The 18,982-nt window shown below is 39.1% G+C and overlaps 2 protein-coding genes and 1 pseudogene across 5 annotated transcripts in view; 2 read left to right on the top strand and 1 right to left on the bottom strand.

The window, feature by feature from the left end:
- LOC112166672 (disease resistance protein RPM1) overlaps positions 1–7,613 on the bottom strand; it is a 101,101-nt gene extending 93,488 nt beyond the window's left edge. Inside the window, exons 1-3 of one of the 4 annotated variants that reach the window (XM_024303550.2) lie at positions 7,389–7,610; positions 4,442–7,253; positions 3,914–4,293 (exon numbers count right to left, since the gene is read on the bottom strand). In XM_024303550.2, the coding sequence (XP_024159318.1) occupies positions 4,461–7,223 (2,763 nt within the window). In that variant the 5' untranslated portion in view covers positions 7,224–7,253; positions 7,389–7,610 and the 3' untranslated portion in view covers positions 3,914–4,293; positions 4,442–4,460. Of the gene's footprint in view, positions 1–3,913; positions 4,294–4,441; positions 7,254–7,388 lie in introns of those variants that run through there. The other 3 variants (XM_024303551.2, XM_040506919.1, XM_024303547.2) reach the window with 3 other exon arrangements.
- A 2,652-nt stretch (positions 7,614–10,265) lies between these two features.
- Positions 10,266–11,208, top strand: LOC112204023 (uncharacterized protein At2g29880). The gene is made up of 3 exons (XM_040505903.1): positions 10,266–10,750; positions 10,850–11,099; positions 11,204–11,208. The coding sequence occupies exons 1-3, from the start codon at positions 10,409–10,411 to the stop codon at positions 11,206–11,208; spliced, it is 597 nt and encodes a 198-aa protein (XP_040361837.1). The 5' UTR covers positions 10,266–10,408.
- Positions 11,209–13,085: 1,877 nt separating this feature from the next.
- Positions 13,086–18,428, top strand: LOC112201669 (annotated as a pseudogene).
- The last annotated feature ends 554 nt before the right edge of the window (positions 18,429–18,982 follow it).

Raw genomic sequence — 18,982 nt, 5'->3', positions numbered from 1 at the left:
GATTGGCGTGTGCATCATCACCTTCTTCTTCTACATCTTCGGCAAGATAGGTCTCATGTTCTCGAAATTCCCTATATGCCTTGTAATGTGCAGCTAATTGTTTGCTTGCATTGCATTGCTTGAACCAATGTTCAATAGATCCACATCTATGGCATGCATCATTACGATTTCCTCCCTTGAATTGAGATGCATCTTGTGCATGAGGACGAGATTGGCGTCCGTGTTGGACATTGGCGCCACCCCTATGGCCGGCGGCCTTGTGTCCCCCTCTCCCACGTTGGCTTTTGTTGCCACGTGTTCCCGCTCCATTGTGGCGGTTTCCTTCCTTTGTAGGGCGGTTATATGGACCAAAACGTCCGTTATGTCCCTTATTGTTAGGGTTCCGCTCCTTGCGCCCTCCTTTGGGTGCATGATTATAATTCGCCTCCTGAACGCTCTTAGTTCCGATAGGCCTTGAATTATAATTCTTCACGAGGATATTATCATGCTTTTCAGCTACAGACATAATAGTAATGAGCTGATGAAATCTCGTGATCCGTCTAGTATCGAATTCCGTTCGATATTGTTTTGAGAGCAAAATTGCTGAGACGGGGAAGGTGGAGAGAGTTTTCTCAATTAGTTCTTGCTCTGTGACAGGTTGTCCACAGAACCCCAACATGGTTTTGAGGCGTAGAACTTCTGAATTATATTCAGCTACAGACTTGAAGTCGGCGAATCGTAGATTGCCCCATTGAACTTTCAAGTCAGGGAGGAGGGTATCCTTGATATTACCAAATCGCTCTTCTAGCGCGACCCATAATTCTCTAGCATCCTTGATTGCCATGTACTCCAGTCGGAGTGATTTATCCATGTGGCGCCTCATCAAGATGAGGGCGGTGGCATTGTTCGTAGCCGTACGCTCAAATATGAGAGTAGGATTAGGAGCTTGAATTAAGGGTAGGATCCCTTTTGAAGTGAGATGGTGCTCAACATCCGTGGCCCAACTATGATATTCCGAGCCAGTTGAGGTAAGTGCAGGGAAGTCAAGTTTCGACATCCTGAAATAAGAAGAAGAAATATATTAGTTTCGGAGTTAAAACTTCCACGACAACTAAATATTTAAGATTTCCGAGCTATGCTACCAAGAAATCGATTTCCAAGAAAATTGGATTAGACCGAAACAATGATGTTTATAAGGTCATAAATCGATGCTTGCGGACGCTCTTAGTCCGAAGTCTTACGAACGCTCTTAGTTCGTTAATTGCGTGAATCCCCACGATTCCGCATTGAATCGAACCCACGTTCTATGAAAGGTGGGATGAAGAAGAAGGGAGGTTTTTAAGTCCCCGAGAAAAAGAAGAAATATTTAACTTCGAATTATAGGAACTTTAAAACTTACTCTTTGAATACCTACTTGTATTTGGATCACGCGCGTGTCGATGCAGGCGTGATGGAGCGAAGCAAGTTGTGTAGAAGTTTGCAGCGACGTGGGGTAGCAGGGGCTGCAGAGATGCTGCAGTTGCAGCGAGTTGCAGCAGAAGAAAAAGAGGAGCTGCAGAGGCAGTAGCGCTGCAGGGGCAGCAGCGTGCGCAGGTGTGCGCGGTAGGAGCAGATGCGCTGCAGGGGCTGCGGGGCAGCAGGGGCTGCGGAGGTGCGCTGCAGGGGCAGGTGCGCAGCGAGGCTGCGGGGCAGCAGGGGCTGCGGAGGTGCGCTGCAGGGGCAGGTGCGCAGCGCGGCTATCGAGGGCTAGGAGCTTGCGCAGATTTTTGAGGAGAAGAAATTCTTTTCGGGTTTTTGGGTTTTAGCTTTTGTGGTTTAGGGCTCGTGCTGATAACGTGTTTAAGTATATTGGTATTGAGAGAGATTGATGAGAGAAGTGTGTTTCATTATAGAGAATAGGAGCCCTATATATAGGGATTACAAAGTGCATAATCTAATGTTACAAGGAATACCAATCCGTGTAGGATTGGGAAATCTAGAACCTTCTCTCCTATTCCTATTCCTAGTTTGATAAGGCACACTAAACTTGATTTTCCTTCAACATTTCTATATTTCTTGGTTAAATATACGTAATTTTTGTAGAAAATTTTTTTCTTACCACCCACGTATCCATCAAACCCCACACACACATACGGACTCACATAATTACTTATTTACGAGCCTTTATTTTTATTTCCTTCAATTTTTTTTTTTAATTTTTAGTTTATTTTATTTTTTTTTAAGGGAAAGACAACAAACTTATTTTATTAAATTCTTATAAGGGAGATAAAAATACCAAGCTCTTCCATGCATATGCAAAAGGTCGTGGGTAGCAAAACAAAGTGGAAGGGATTTCAGATGAAAACGGTAACTGGTGTGAGGAGTTACATGATGTGTAAAATGCTTTTATCTCTTATTTCACAAAGTTATATTCTACAAAGGGTTGCGCTAATCTTGAGCTAGTTCTAGACAAGATCCAGCGAAGGGTATTGGATGAGGTTAATGTTAAGCTAATGAGAAGGTTTGAAAGATGGGAGATTGAAGTCTCTTGAAGGCATACGGCAGCACAGAAATCTCCGGGTTTTGACGGAATGCTCGCTTTATTCTTCAAGACCTACTGGCCTATAGTGCATGGGAGACTCGGTTTGTGATTTTTGTTTAGGGGTGTTAAATGATGGGAAGGAGTTTGGTGATTTCAATCATACTTTGATTTCCCTAATCCCAAAGTGCTCAAGTCCCAAGCATGTGATGAAGTTCAGACCGATTAGCCTTTGTTCCATTGTCTACAAGTTGATATCGAAGACACTTGCTCACCGGCTCAAAAAGTTTTTACCTGAGATCATTTCTTGTACTCAAAGTGCATTTGTTCTAGGAAGAAACATCTAAGACAATGTGATTGCCGCATTTGAAACAGTTCATACTATTTGACTACAGAAGAATATGGTGACTCCCAAAATGGTCCTTAAATTGGACATCAGTAAAGCATATGATCATGTGGAATGGGGTTTTCTGAAGGATGTAATGCCGAAACTGGTTTGAGGAGGATTGGGTGAATTTGATAATGAAATGTGTAAATTCTGTATCTTTTTCAGTGTTGTGAAGAGGACAACCGGTAGGGTGTTTCAAGCCAACTCGAGGGATACGACAAGGTGACCCAATATCCCCATATCTCTTCCTTTTGTGTTTCTGAAGGGTTGTTTGGGCTTCTTCATCATGCTGATTCTATGACACCTATTAATGGAGTTAAAGTGGCTCCTACAACACCCCCAGTTTCACATTTGTTGTTTGCAGACAATAGTCTTCTGTTTGTTCATGCAACGGTACAAGAATGTGTTGCGCTGAAATAATGTCTTCTCCTCTATGAGTGTGCAGCAGGTCACCGTATAACTTCCAAAAGTTTGCACTGTCATTTGGGCCCAATGTATCTGAAGAGGTGAAGAATAAGGTAAAATGGATTCTAGATGTACCATTAGATGACTTTCGCGAGAAGTATCTGGGCCCAAATGTTGGTACATCTAGAATCCCTTTAAACCTCATGGCAAACATGCTTCAGTCCAGAATCCCTTTGTTGGCAAACATGCTTTTATAGTAGACTGTACCATTGTATGCTTCTTATGGCCAACATGCTTCAGTCTACTATACAAGAAGCTCAACAGCACACACTGTAACATACAATATAGCGAACACCCACACGCTATTCAATTTCCAGGCATATATAGCAAACGTCTCAAATTAGATACTCTGATAACCGCAACAAACACAAGTATTATTACTGTATTAACCAAAATTCATCACTTCCAGCCATGGGGAGCCTTCAAGAGCTGCCCGTTTCGGGTGTCATTTTCTATGCAGCCATTGCCTTTGTAGATCAAGGCCTCAAGCAAGAATTCTACCAGGGTCTTAAGTTTTAGTACATCAGTTTGGATCAGTATTGTTACTTGATATTGTGCTTATCAAATGAATACACACACACACACACACGAGTATGCTAAAGAAGGGATTAGTCATACTTATGTGAAGCAAATTAGGTGAACACAGACCTGCTGTTTGCTCTAATAATTCCAAAATAAATTCTAACAGAAAAAGATTTGCAAAGTGCTCGATATGGATCCCAAATCTTTTTCACAACTCATACTACTAAAGTGGCATTCGATCCAACATTATTACATGCCAATGCAAACCAACAATAATAAGTACAATATCAGAAACTGTCTTGAAGAGGCAAATGACAAACCGAGATCAGTCCTTGCATCTTCCCACATGTACAGAAAGGATTCTTCATCAAACTGCGTCAAATCTTCTTCAATAGATTATACTTCTTGGACTTGATTGATTCTGCAAAACAAGAGAAAAAAACAAATATTTGGTAAATCTTTCTTTTATTGCATATATTATGTGGCTTGAAACAGTAAATTGGACACATTTAGTTTTCATAGCTGCGTACCATATCTTGTATAGATGATAAAAGGCTAAATATATGTACCTTTTAGGAGAAATAAATACTAGGCCAAGTTTTCGTGGATCCACTTGGATGACTGTTCAAAAACATGTATGATCTCAGGAATGTGTTGTACTTTATAGTGATCCACACCTCCTTTCTGAATGGACCTAATAACTTCCATGGGAACATCTTTCAGGCCCAAATATTGTAGAGTAGAAAGGTATTCAAAGCCCAGTGGCACCGTCTTTAACTCCATGAAACTGTTAACGCATAAGTACTGGAGATTTGGCATCACCCCATTTTCTATAGTTATCTTTTTCACCGAGGCAAAATTCAACAACTCCAACCTCATCAGCTTTACAAAGCCTCTACGGAAACACAACTCTTCCCCAACATATGCATTACAAAGATAAAGCCTTGTCAGATTGCACAGTGCTTCAATTTGAGGTAGTAAATCATCTTCAAGTCTTGACCAATGCAGAACCAGAGATGTGAGGCTATGCAGTGAAGAAAACCAAGGTATTACGTTTTGCAGTCTGCCAACCAAATTAAGCTTCCGAAGGTGAGGAAGAGGTGGACATTGTGCTTTCACCGGAAGGATTTCCTCTTCATTACTTGCCAGTAAACCTAGAGATTGAAGCAGAGTGAACTTCTTAATTGAGACCCAAAGGTCAATCTCATCTCTTTCTTTTACATTGGATATGCCGATGTACTTAAGTTGAGTCATGTTGCCGATAAGTCTGCAAGTGTCCCCTTCTGATTCAATTATTGATAAATTTTGCAATTTCTGCAACTTACAAATATTTGATGGCGCTTCTGTCCCACTAGCAGCTTTGAAGTACAGGTCCCTAGTGTAGCGATACATAATTAGATTCCGCAGGTTCAGCAACCTCTTAATTCCTTGTGGAAGTGACTCTATCTTAGTATCTCTGATGTTCAGAAATTGAAGGTTGCGGAGACGCCTTATGGACTCCGGAAGTTCCTCGATTAAAGTGCCCTTCAAATTTAAATATCTCAAGTTGAACATGTAAACAATTGCAGCCGGCAGTTTATCAATTTGGACATCCTCCAAGTCTAGAGTCCTCAACAATTTGAATCGAGAAACCAGTGTATTTAAGAAAGACAATGAGAACATGTCAGTGTCAAATACAAGAAGAGAACGAATCTTTGACATACCCCTCCATGATTTGATTTCTCCTTTCATTCTATGAATTGATAAGCGACGGGTTGAGATCTCTTCCATTACTTCTCTCCCGTCGTATACATAACCAAACTTTTCTTTTTCGGCAGTCGACAAAGCAAGCTCTCGCATCAGATCATGCATCTTAAGTTTTCTCAGCCTTCCCAAAGGTGATCCGGAAACAAAGCCATCTGCAAATTGTAACATGCTACGGAAGCAGAGTTCCCGAAGATAGGCACCTGCAACTTCTTCAGGAGTGACCCCTTTCACATTTTCAACAAATCCTTCTGCTATCCACAATCTAGTCAGCCTTTTTGTATTAAATAGATAATCTTCTGGAAAAAGGGAACAATAGAGGAAGCAATGCTTCAGTTGAGATGGCAAATCAGTGAAACTCAACAACAAAATGTTTCTCATTGTGTCTAGAGATGAATTGTTATGTAGATACCAATTCAAGTTGTTGCAGACTTGTTGCCATTGATCCAGCGACTTCTTAGATGACATAAGACCAGCTAAAGCCACAATACCGAGAGGAAGGCCTTCACACCTCTCCACAAGTTGGCAAGCTAAAGACTTCAGCTCAGTTGGACAAGTTTTGTGTTGCTTAGTTGAGAATGCTTTCCTGTTGAAGAGTTCCCAAGCCTCCTTCTTTTGCAGGGGCTGAATATGGTAAATATAGATTTCAACTCCAAAAGAGTTGGATGCTACTTCTTCATTTCGAGTTGTAAGTACGACTCGACTTCCAAGTTGTCTATCTTGAAGTGATACCTTTATTTCTCTCCATACTTTTATATCCCACACGTCATCTAGAACAACTAGGTATTTTTTGGACTCCAAGTAGTTAACTAGTAACTCTAGCAATTCTATGCGGCTCATGGCATTCAGAATTGCAGGGAAATTTTCCTTCCTTGATTTGTAGAGTTCCCTGATCAAGCTTCTAAACAAGTGTACCACATCATAAGTTTGGGAAACAGTAATCCATGCATAACAATCAAAATGTCTCTTTACCAATTCATTGGTGAAGGTCTTGGCAACTAGAGTTGTCTTTCCAGAACCTCCCATGCCCACCACAGATATAACAGTTTGGTGTTGCTCATCATCCATTAGCCATCCCATTAGTATTTGCTTCTTGCCTTCAATCCCAACCAGTTCGTCTTCCATAATGTAAAACGAAGACTCCGCTTGGTTCTGCACCAATTTCTGAATATCTTCGGATGTAGTTGCTCCTCCTACAAGGCCAACACCGTATCTTTGATTCCTCTCTGGAATGGCTTTGATCATGTCAGTAATTTTCCGCAACTTCTTTGCAATTTTATGCCTGAACCAAAGGTTGCATGGAGCGCGAATGGAATTGTGTAGCCCCCTTGAAAGTCGACCCCCACTTTGCTTCTCATACATGTGATACATGAATTCATCAATGATATCTTCAACATCATAGGCCAAGTCTCTGATTCTTGCAACCCACAATTTCTGTCCTTCAGTTTTTGGTTTGTTGGCCTCCGCATCCAGTAGGAAAGCTTTCATGCTTAGAAACTCCTCCTTAATCTTATCAACTTCATGACGAACACCTGCTATAGTTGTTCCTTCGTTCTCAAGAATTGTCGCAAGTTTTCCAATTAAGAGGTCCGTTACAGACAAGGCCATATTAGCCCCGAGTTAATATACTGGATCTCTCTGTAATGAAGAGAGAAAGTTCAAGTATTACCAAAACTAAACCGAGTAATGATAGTAAATATTTCCCAAAAGACTAAACTGATATTGAAATAATGCAATTTATAATGAAATGATAGTAGATGTAGAACGACGTACCAAGTGTTGATGGATCTTTTTGATAAGATCTGAAAGCTCACAGAAGAACTGCAATGATGGTCTGGTTCAAATCCACGAATATGTGGTCAAGAACAAGACTCTGGTCATTGAATTTGTTGAAATGAAATTGCTATTGCTGATAGTCTGATACCTTCTGTTGAAATATAACGCGGGCTTAATTTTCTACCAGTGATAAGTCTCCTTACCAGCCCCAGCGTCACGTAGATGTCGGTAAGATGTTTTCAATTTTCTACCCACAAGACTTGTCAATGTGCATGCATACCTAAATTAGTAAATTACACTCTGTTAAGCTATCTCAAGTTTATGGAATGGAATGCTTACACATCATCTTAGTCAAAATAAGAGGCGGCCGGGTTGACGGGTTGTTAATTGTCAAAAATTCAGCCACCTTTTGTGAATACCGACCTCAAACCGACGTCCGGTCCAATTCGGTTCGACCCGCTGGGACTGTTACGATTTACGACGTCGAGTTCGTTGCCCGGTAGAGGAGGCTTGGATTTGACGGCGGATGCTGTCTTAGGGGGGTGTATTGTATATGGAATTACTGGCATTTTTAAAGAAGTCTATGGAATTTAAAAGTCCGGGTGTATTCAATACTGACTTTTAACAATCCATAAAAGTCTAGGTGTATTCAATCAGGATTTTAAAAAATCTTTATGAATTCCACCAAAGTCTAGGGGTATTCAATTAGGACTTTTAAAAATGAATAGAAGTTTAGGGGTATTCAAAATATCATTCATACATACGGAATTAGAAAATCATGGAAAATCATGGACTTTATAGTGTTTAGTATAAATACCAAACTCCAATATTTGTCCAGCCATCAGAGCAAAGATTTTGAGCGTGGAAAAGTCAATCAAAGTTCTGCTCTCTGCGCGCAAAAAGGTTGGTCCTCCATCATCTCTCTTTCTTAAATTTTTTGTTGTCTTTTCTCTAGTTTTGTGGTATCAACTTCTAATACCTAACATGTTCATTGTTGTTGTTGAATTTGATTTTTTTGTTTTTCAATTGTGATGCTTGGAACCCTAATAACCCAAATATTATCATCTACTCCTAAAACCCTAAACCCAAATTTGTCGTCTATACGTATATGCTTAATGCTTTTACGGTTTGATCATAGTCCTGCGTCTTGCACTATTGTTGTTATTGCAATTGTCATCCTTATTAGACTATTCTGAAAGAAGTCCCTTTTCTTCTGTTGGTAGCTGCGTCTTTTTCTTTTATTTATTTTTTTTTGGCGAATGAAGCACGCAAACTAACAGGCCATGATCTCCCAGTTGGATTTTCAAGCTTCATGGTCTTCTCATTCATAAGACCTTTAGCTACACCGAGTTCTTTTGGAAACCCAATGTGATATTTTGAATGCTTTGTCAAAATTCTTTGAAAACATGAATTCTCCGATTTGAACAAGATGGATCCATCTGATGTTTCTTCTAAGTAACCATTAGCAGGTCTCTTTCCCAACATGACATCATTGCCTTTTTCACCCGCAACGACTGTTTGGGTAGATAAGCCGAATGGTATTTGTGTGTGTGTGTGTGGTTTGGGTAGGGATTTGAAATTGTATCTTGAGACTTGTCCATTGAAAATAAAGCTTAGTCCACAAGAAACTAAACATTTGCAGGCTCTCCCAATCCTTGCCTGGGCCATATTATAGAAAGTAGAAGAAGTCTTGGTCATGCTGTTTGGAGCTAAAGTCATTGTGTAGCCGAAGGGTGGTTGTCTCCATTATTTTCCTGGAAACTCCAGACTGCTTTTGGAATTGTCCAGGAAGAATAGTCACGCTCTTATATGTTAGACTAGGAAACTTCTAAAAGCTAGGAAACACAGGAGAAAGGAATATAGAGTCCTATATAATATCTATTCTATGATGGAGTTAGTACACTTTTTCACTGATGATCGAGTACCATTATATATCCGATTGTATAGAACTAGATCAGTACCACCTTCACTACTAATGTCAACTAGACAAACTTGAGCATTGTCTCCTATCAGAAAGCAATTCCCAATCATTTTATTGGAGGTGGATGTCTGCACAAAAATATCTGTCAACATATTCAAATTCTGCATTATTGGCTCACTGAACGAAATCTTATGCATAATTGCATAAACCCATGTTCAAAAGGATATGTTCATGGTTTTTCTCGACTAGTCTCATTCCTTTATAAAAAAGTGAAACAGCAGTCAATGTGCAAAATCTCCTTCTGGTTCAACTCACATAGTTGGCATGGGTATCCTTGAAAGGTTTCATGTGATTCCATGGATTTAATCAAATTTCTGATCTACAAACTGCACAGTTTAGATCAAGAAATAATAATTTTTCTGTCAAGAATGGACATAGCAATCTGCAACCGATATTCAGATCATACAAGCTTTTTTTTTTTTTTAATATCTCCTAGTTAAGCAATTGACAGATCCTGATAGTAGAAAAAAAGATTGTCTTTGAGGCCCAAAGCCCATTACCACATACACAAATGGTGGACAGAGCTCATCACTAGGTGGCAAAGCTACTGATAGACTTTTGATATTGATCATGTAACTCATAATTGGGGCTGCACCCAAATCCAACTAAACCATGCAATTTAAGGCATAAAGATAAACTTAATCAGATAAGCTTAGACAAGGTTGCAGTAAATTTCAATATAAAACATGCTAGCCTTGCTTGACAAGTCTAAGATAAATAAGTTGCAGTGTCCACTCTAAACTAATCTCTAGTTTGTTTTCATTCTTATTTTTTAGATCGGACTATAGCAACATATAACTACATATATTTTTCTTAATTCATAAGAAACAACAATTTATTGATACAAACAGAGGACACAGAAGTGGTCTTGTAATTTTTTTCCGGTCTATACTTCTCTTTTTTTTATATATATTATTATTGAAGACTCATTTTCTCATGGCTTCTGGTACTTCAAAGTTGTACATACATTGCTTTGAATTATAATGTTTTGATTGATAAAAGTTGCATGTATGATTACTTCTACACAATCGTATAGATGGGAGATTCACAAGGGAATGGTAAAAGAAAGGATTACAAAACTTGGAACACTGAAGAAAGCAACGTTTTGCTTCAACTTATGGTTGAAGGCGCCAAACTTGGATTTCGTGATATTAATGGTGTGATAAGCAAACAAACAGTAGAGGCGAAGCTACTTCCTAAACTTAAGGAAAAACTTGGTTATGAAATAACTTTTAGTCATTACCAAAGCAGAGTGAAATGGTTTAAGAAACAATACACCAATTATTCTCAGCTTATGCGCCATAGTTCTGGATTTGGGTGGGATCCCATCACAAAAAGATTCACTGCTGATGATGAAGTATGGGCAGATTATTTGAAGGTGAGCTTATTGCCTTTTCGTTTATTCTAATTTGGATTTATAATTACTTCAAATGTTTATCATCATATTGACAATTGTGTTTTTTTTTTTTCCTACTAGTCACATCCAACGCATGGGCACTTTCGGTCAGAAACTTTTCCAGACTATGAGGACTTGAAAATTGCAGTTGGAAATGGAACTGCAACTGGAATGGGCTCAATTAGTCTAGGTGATGATACAGATGCAACAACATTTGGAGCGGAGGAAAATGAATCTTGGGGAATTGGTGGCATAGATGGATTAGTTTTTGATCGAAATACTAACATGTTCGTACAAAGTGAAAATGAGTCATCACAACAACCTTCCCAAGGTACCAGTATAGATGCTCCAGCTCCACCACATAGCAGGACTCAAGGAAAACGGAGTAGAACTGACTATGAAAATAATAGTGGCTCAAAAGGGGCTACTGGTCAGGCTGAGGTTCTAGAAAACTTATCAAGTGGCATTGGTAAAATTGTCACAAGTTTTGATAAAATTTGTGGCTTAATGGAGAAGAGAGAATCAAGAGAGAGTGACCTTTTGGATGCTATGAAAGAGAGTCCAGGATTAACTGATGAAGCTTGCTTTATGGCTCTTGATTTGCTTAATACTAAAGCAAAGCAAGATTTCTTCTTGAAGATGACTCCTGAACAGCGACTTAATTGGATCACCTATAAACAAATGCAATAGGTTTGGGTGAATCTCCACTAGCGACACCTAATAAGCAATAGGCTATGTTCTGTTATTAATTTTAAGTTATGGAGTTTGATTTTATTTTGTTTCGATTGCAGCTTGTTTTGAATGATTTTAAACTTGTGTGTGATGGATTACAACTTATTTTTTTTGTTTGAATATTTATGATATTTGATTTGCTTTTGAATGAATGTTAATATGAATAGTGACATTTTTATGTTTAGGTGCTTTCTCTATTAGCAATGTCTGAAATGGACATGTATGGAGCTGATGAAGAGGAAGAACAGTTTTACGAGGCTGTTAAGATATTATTAATGGCAATACAAGCAGTGGTTTATGTGTTATACGACCTTGTATTCAGCATACGTGGTGAACGTATTAGACGTCCACTGACTCGGCGACCAGTGACATCAAGTGGATACATATATATGCACAAAATATTAGACAGAGACCCTCAAATCTTTAGAGAGGTGTATAGAATGTATCCTGACGTTTTTCGAAAATTATGTAGCATCCTAAAAGTGAAAACACCTTTGCGAGATACAAGACACATTTGTGTTGAAGAAATGCTCGCAACCTTTCTACTTGTTGTCGGCCAAAACAATCGATACAGTGAAGCTCGGCTGATATTTGAGCGATCTCATTTCACTGTTAGCAAAAGTTTCAACAAAGTCTTGAAGGCCTTGAATACAATAGCACCGGAGTTTATGGCTAAACCTGAGCACCGGAGTTTATGGCTAAACGTACCCAAGCCTATTCGTACCTTAAGTCAAAATTGATTTGAGGCTACGAATAGGCTTGGGTACGTTTCCTGGAGGCCGGTGAAACTAAGGGAATTAAATTAATTAGCTTCTGTTTCCTTTTGCAGAGGCAAAGATATGGCAGTAAAGTTTCAATATATAGCTTCGTGCATGGTGTTGATGGGTGCCTCTGATCTTCTTCATCAAAGGGAGGAATTTGAAAGCTGGGAGCTGGGAATTTTTTTTAATTTTTTTTTTTAATTAGAGAAATTATTATTATTTATTTATTTATTTTATATACTGAAGTTCCTACACTATTCATCCGAACAGGTAAATGGCGGTGTTGCCCTCGAAGGGAATTGATAAAAACAGTGCTTGATTTTGTGAATGCCGGTTTTGTCCTTCAGTTTAGTGAATAAAGAAAACACTTGATATTGTAGTGCGTTGGGGAAGGTTCGATTGAAGGCTAGGTTTACAAAGTTCATGTGCGATATTTGATATCAAATTTGGGATTTTGTATTGTTAAACTTTTTAAACTTTACTTCTTAAACTTTTCAAACCAAGGAGCATATCATCAAACTCTAGAATTGGGAGATGCTTGTTGAAGAAGTACTTTCAATGTCAATCCTTTCTTGTTCACCGCTAATCCCGCCTTTCTCCGATTCCATACTCTGCTCTGAAAGAACAACTGCTGCTCACAGTTTCAGATTACTAGTTCAATATGAGATTTTACAACTAAAAATATGAAAATACAGACCAATGAACATTCAAACAAATCAATGAGCTAGTTCAATATGAGATTTTACAACTCAGAGTGTGAAAATACAGGACCAATGAACATTCAAACAAATCAATGAGCATAACTTAAGTAGGAGTTTGAACTTTGAAGAACTAGGCAATAAGATGCACGAGGTATTTAGGATGCAAATAAGTGGATCTCATTTCCTTAATTCTATATATAGGATAAAACTTACTCATGTTGTGCTTTGAGACCAAAACGTATCAAGTTAACACACCAAGACTTGAAGAAATGATGAATATCTCAAATACCTGAGAAGAAGTAAAGAACCGACCATTAGCAAAATTGACCGTAGTGCAAAATGATCATTTATGCCAAAGTTAGGGGTCAAAATTTAGCCTAAACCCCTGAATTCTGAACCCAGAAAACCCAGACCTCACTCTTCAGTCTTAACTATTCACTCTCCCTCACCAAGAAACCCAGACCTGGTTCACCATGATTTCTCTCTCTAACCCTCCCAATGGCCCTCAAACCCCCAATCCCTCATCCTCCTCCGCCTGTTCTGCTCCACCGAAACCCCAACCGGATCCCCACCCGACCCGCAAACCCCAAGACCCAGGCAGCTGCGTCGGAAAAGCCCGAGGACATCATCTGCAGAATGATGGCCAATCGGGCCTGGACGACCCGGTTGCAGAACTCCATCCTCGATTTGGTACCCGAATTCGATCACAATCTCGTCTGGAATGTCCTTCACGCAGCTAACACCTCCGACCAAGCCCTCCAATTCTTCCGGTGGGTCGAGCGTTCCAGGTACCCTATAGCCTCAAAAGTCTTCAACTTTACTTTCATATCAATTTTTTTACAATGCTTTGTTTTCATTTCATTTCAATGCTGGTAAATTTCTGTGTGTTATTGTTAAACCAAAACCACTAGGTTGTGTCCCTATCATGCTGCATGATAGGGACACACCCATTTGAAGATTATTGAGATTCTGCGCCGAGCTTCGAAGCTCAACCATGCCCGGTGCAATGGGATGAGGACAGCTTCATTCATCTTATCGATAGTTATGGAAAGGCTGGCATTGTTCAGGAGTCGGTTAAGCTTTTCAATCAGATGAAGGAATTGGGTGTGGAGCGAAGTCTCAAGTCGTATGAGGCTCTGTTTAAGAGCATTTTGCGGAGGGGGCGGTATATGACATGTTGGCTGAGGGAATAGAGCCCACTAGGCATACTTATAACATTATGATTAGGGGTTTCTTCTTGTCCTTGAGGTTGGAGACTGCAAAACGGTTTTTTCGAGGACATGAAAAGTAGAGGAATTAATCCTGATGTTGTCACCTATAACACGATGATTAATGGGTACAATCGGTTTAAGCTGATGGATGAGGCCGAGCGGTTGTTTGTGGCTTTGAAGGGAAAGAATATACAGCCCAATGTTATAAGTTATACTACCATGATTAAAGGGTATGTTTCTGTTGGGAGAGTGGATGATGGATTCAGGCTGTTTCAAGAGATGAAGTCTTTTGGTATTAAGCCTAATGATGTCACATTTTCGACTTTGTTGCCAGGGCTTTGCGATGCGGAGAAAAAGGATGAAGCTCAGAATATATTGAATGAGATGGTTGAGAGGCATATTGCTCCCAAGGATAATTCAATCTTCGAGAAACTGTGATATTGTCAGTGTAAGTCTGGGGATTTGGATGCGGCTGCCAATGTGCTCAAGGCAATGATTAGGCTGCACATTCCGACAGAGGCTGGTCATTACGGTATCCTTATTGAGAACTTCTGCAAGGCTGGGGTGTATGATCGAGCAGTTCACTTGCTTGATAAGCTCATTGAGAAAGAAATTATTATGAGGCCCCAGAGTTCTATGGAATTGGAGGCTAGTGCTTACAACCCAATGATTGAGTATCCATGCAACCATGGGCAGACAGGTAAAGCTGAAGTCCTTTTCAGGCAGTTGATGAAAAAGGGAGTTCAGGATTCAGTTGCTTTCAATAATTTGATCCGTGGGCATGCTAAGGAAGGAAATTCTGATTCTGCTTTTGAGATTTTAAAGATTATGGGTAGAAGAGGGGTTCCTAGAGAAGCAGATTCCTACAAGCTGCTCATTAAGAGCTACATAAGTAAAGGTGAACCAGCTGATGCTAAAACAGCTTTGGACAGTATGATTGAAAATGGGCATGTTCCAGAATCATCACTATTCAGGTGAGTAATGGAGAGTCTATTTGAAGATGGTAGAGTTCAAATGGCAAGCCGCGTAATGAAGAGTATGGTAGAGAAGGGAGTGAATGAGAACATGGATTTAGTCGCCAAGGTTTTGGAAGCCCTCTTTATCAGAGGTCATGTTGAGGAAGCACTTGGACGGGTTGATCTACTTATGCAAAGTGGGTGTGCACCTGAGTTTGATAGCCTCTTATCTCTGCTTGCTGAAAAAGGAAAGACCATTGCAGCTGTTAAGCTATTAGATTTTTGCCTTGAGAGAGATTGCATGGTAGATTTTTCAAGCTATGATAAGGTGTTAGATGGTCTCTTAGCATCAGGAAAGACTCTATGCTGAAAAAGGAAAGACCATTGCAGCTGTTAAGCTATTAGATTTTTGCCTTGAGAGAGATTGCATGGTAGATTTTTCAAGCTATGATAAGGTGTTAGATGGTCTCTTAGCATCAGGAAAGACTCTAAATGCATACTCAATTTTGTGTAAAATAATGGAGAATGGAGGGGTTACTGAGTGGCATTGCACTGATGATCTGATCAAGAGCCTCAATCTAGACTCTAGAGGGTAACACAAAACAAGCTGACGTCCTCTCTAGAATGATTAAGGAAGGGGAGGAGAAAGCCAGTCGGAGTAAAAAAGGAAAGAAACAAGTTTCTGTGGCTTCATGATCTTCATAGTCTCTGCAAGCCATGCAGAACTGAGTGCTTGACAGCCTAAATATCAATGGAAGAGTAGCAATGAATTTCTTAACTTCTCTGTTGTGCGCAATGTTGGGACCTCAGCATTTAGGAACAATAGGAGGGTGAGTGCTTATTTAAAGTGCTACCTTGCAGCATTAGATATTAGCATGTAGTTCTCTTGGGCAGCTCCTCTTATTGCTGGATTCTATGTCCTAGCAACCAGCTATTTTGGTCTTTTCTGTTGAAAAAGTTTTTGGTTAGTTAGATTCTCCCCTTATGCTCTGTTTTACTGTCACTTTCATACATCTTTGTTGGTTACTGTGATGATTTTGAATTGCAAGTTGAAATTTTGGCACAAAATTCAAAGAAATGTAGCCTGTATCTACTGTGTCTCCCTTTTTTATTGTTCTGTGAGTTAAGAACTATCCATTATAATCATGTTTGTGATCCAACCTTTCATCGATTCCATTTTCAGTTCTTTGAAAATCACTTCATCATAGGTTTGGAAGCACCCTATCACCTCTACTATTAGAAATGGAAGTCTGTTTTGGTCACATGCTTCACCAAAAATGAAATGCTTTAAAATATCCATAAGTGGAACAAAAATAACTTGCATAGAATATATGTAACAGGGTTGGTATGGGAAAACACAAACAAGAAATAAAAACAGGAATACAAAAGAGAGGAGAACATGCAGAAACCAAAGTGGAGTACACGATGAGCTGAGCAGATTCAGAACCAGTTGCCATTGCAGTTGAGAGGAAAAGGGTGACTGATGATCACAACAGAATGAGAAATTAGGGAATTGAAGAAAGAAACATAGAGGCAGGTATGTTTATGCAGAATACACTGAATTATGGGGGTTTATTTCCCCAATGATTTAATTTCTGTACTTGCTTGTATGGTTCTTGTGATCTGGCTCACTCAGCATCTGATTTTTCAAAATCAATTCTGCAACTCGTAATTGCATTATGGGTGTTATTGCTCTTTGAATTGTTTGAGATGATTCTTCAGTATTGTGATTGTATAAAATTTTAATAATACCGGGAATGAGGCTGGTTTTTGTTATAACATATGCAATGACAATAGAATTTGTAAAAAAGACAATTTCAGTCTTCATAGCCTCATTGATAGGATTACATGAATATCATGTTTGTTTGTTAATATTTGGTTTTATTTACTTTGTTTAATTCATGAGGCCCATATTAATTAGTAATGACAAAGAAAGTCTGTGTTTATGATTGTACCTGTGACACAAGCAAAATCTAGTTTGTTCAAAGTCTAGTTTTTACTTCTAGTTAGGAGTTGAGATTATCATTTCAGGCCACATTGGTTTTTTTCGTATTCTACCTATTGATTTGGTGAAGTGTTGGTTACTGGAGCTTCATTTGAGTTTTAATTTGAAAGCCCCATATTCAAAAGTATATTTTTATGAAGTTGTCAAGTTTTGGAATCTATGAACACTTCTGATAAGTCTCTGTACTGATGGTTGTCAAGTTTTGGATGTGCTGATGGTATCTATAGTTTGCCAAGCTACTGTCAGTGTAAGTTTATTACAGGCAATTTTTAATAAACATACTGTTGTTGTGGAATCTGTAGATTAAGGGTAGTTTGGTGAAAAGGGGGTCTATGCAGTTATAATTTTTGAAAATCATATACAATTTTGTTCATTATTTATATCTAGGGACTTTCTTTATGTTCTTTCCCAAAATGAAATACTCTGTTAGCACTTTGTATGCAAACCGCTAAACTTCATTTCACTATATACAGCTTTTAGAGCATTACGACCAAGTAGTTGAAAGTGACATAAGTGAAGCACAATTGTGACATGCCATCTAACACCCTCCAGTTCGATACTTTTATACTCCAGCATCAATATCAGATGATGAAATGGTTAACTTAATAGGTGGCGGTCATGAATTCAGTTGATTTGGTTACCCAGGCTTCTGTTGTTCACTGGTTTGATCTCCCACAGTTCTACTCACTGGTTTGATCTCCCACGGTTCTACTCGCTTATCAAACGGCTTCTGCGTTAACCAGGAGGCCGGCATAATTGATGTTTGGTGCAACAACAGCATGGTCGTAAGCCCTGACTTTGTTATTGTAATGAAGCGTTTACACAAAAATTGTCTACCGTTTTTGGACCTGAAGACGAAGTGCACGCATGGGAGGGTTATAGGGCAAGTCCATTTGAGAGTGTGTGTTTGGGTCACGAAGGTGAGGCAATAATCTTGAAATACCAAAGGAATTGTGAGGATGATGAGGTCTGCCTCTGCAGTCACTACAGCTAAAGACCAGGGTGTCAATTTGTTGCCTGAAGACGTGATTAAAGTGCTTCAAAGAGCTTGGGGTGGGCATAGTCAGTCTGGTTAGATCAGTTACACACAAGGCATTTATGCTTGGGGACAAATTATAATCTTTTATGTAATGCTTGTTTTTTTTTTTTTTTTAAAAGGGGTAGGGAACTCAGCCTAGCTGGCTGGGAGGTTCAGTCCCATGCCCGGTTCTATTTATTATATGTAAATTGTAATGGAGAGTGAAATTTACACTCCCCAATTTACATTTTGCACTCCCTTTCTAATTTTTTAATATTTTCTGGTGTCCTCTTCTATTTGTTTCTTGAGCAAAACCCACCATTAGGGTCAAAACTTTCCTGCACCGGACAAAATGATACCCAACTTTCAAAAGTGATCAAAATGATACCTAAATTTTTAAAAACAAATTAACTTGATACCCAACTTTCAAAAGTGATCAAAATGATGGGTAAAGCTATGGTATGTTAACATTTCTCATACATAAACTATTTTTACCCCTCTAAGGACTCATGTTATCACTTTGAGGACTAATATTACTATTTTCAGGACTCATATGGTAAACTAAGAAAATTTACCACTTTAAGGACTCATGTTACCACTTTGAGGACTAATATTACTATTTGGGTCCATGACCAAAAGCCCCAAAATGAACCAAAATGATCCCACTTACCCCAGCAACATATTTTTATTCCCACTAACCCAATTTAAAGAGAAATGACAACTTTACCCTTCACCTAATTAAAAAACTACATGATGCCACTGTCCTCTCTCCTCTCTCTCTCTTCACTCCAGCACGATGCCGGCATCTCTCTCTCTCTCTCTCTCTCTCT

This window comes from Rosa chinensis, chromosome 5 (genome assembly GCF_002994745.2).
Source record: "Rosa chinensis cultivar Old Blush chromosome 5, RchiOBHm-V2, whole genome shotgun sequence".
NCBI classification, from domain to species: domain Eukaryota; kingdom Viridiplantae; phylum Streptophyta; class Magnoliopsida; order Rosales; family Rosaceae; genus Rosa; species Rosa chinensis.
This window is presented reverse-complemented; position numbering and strand designations above follow the sequence as displayed.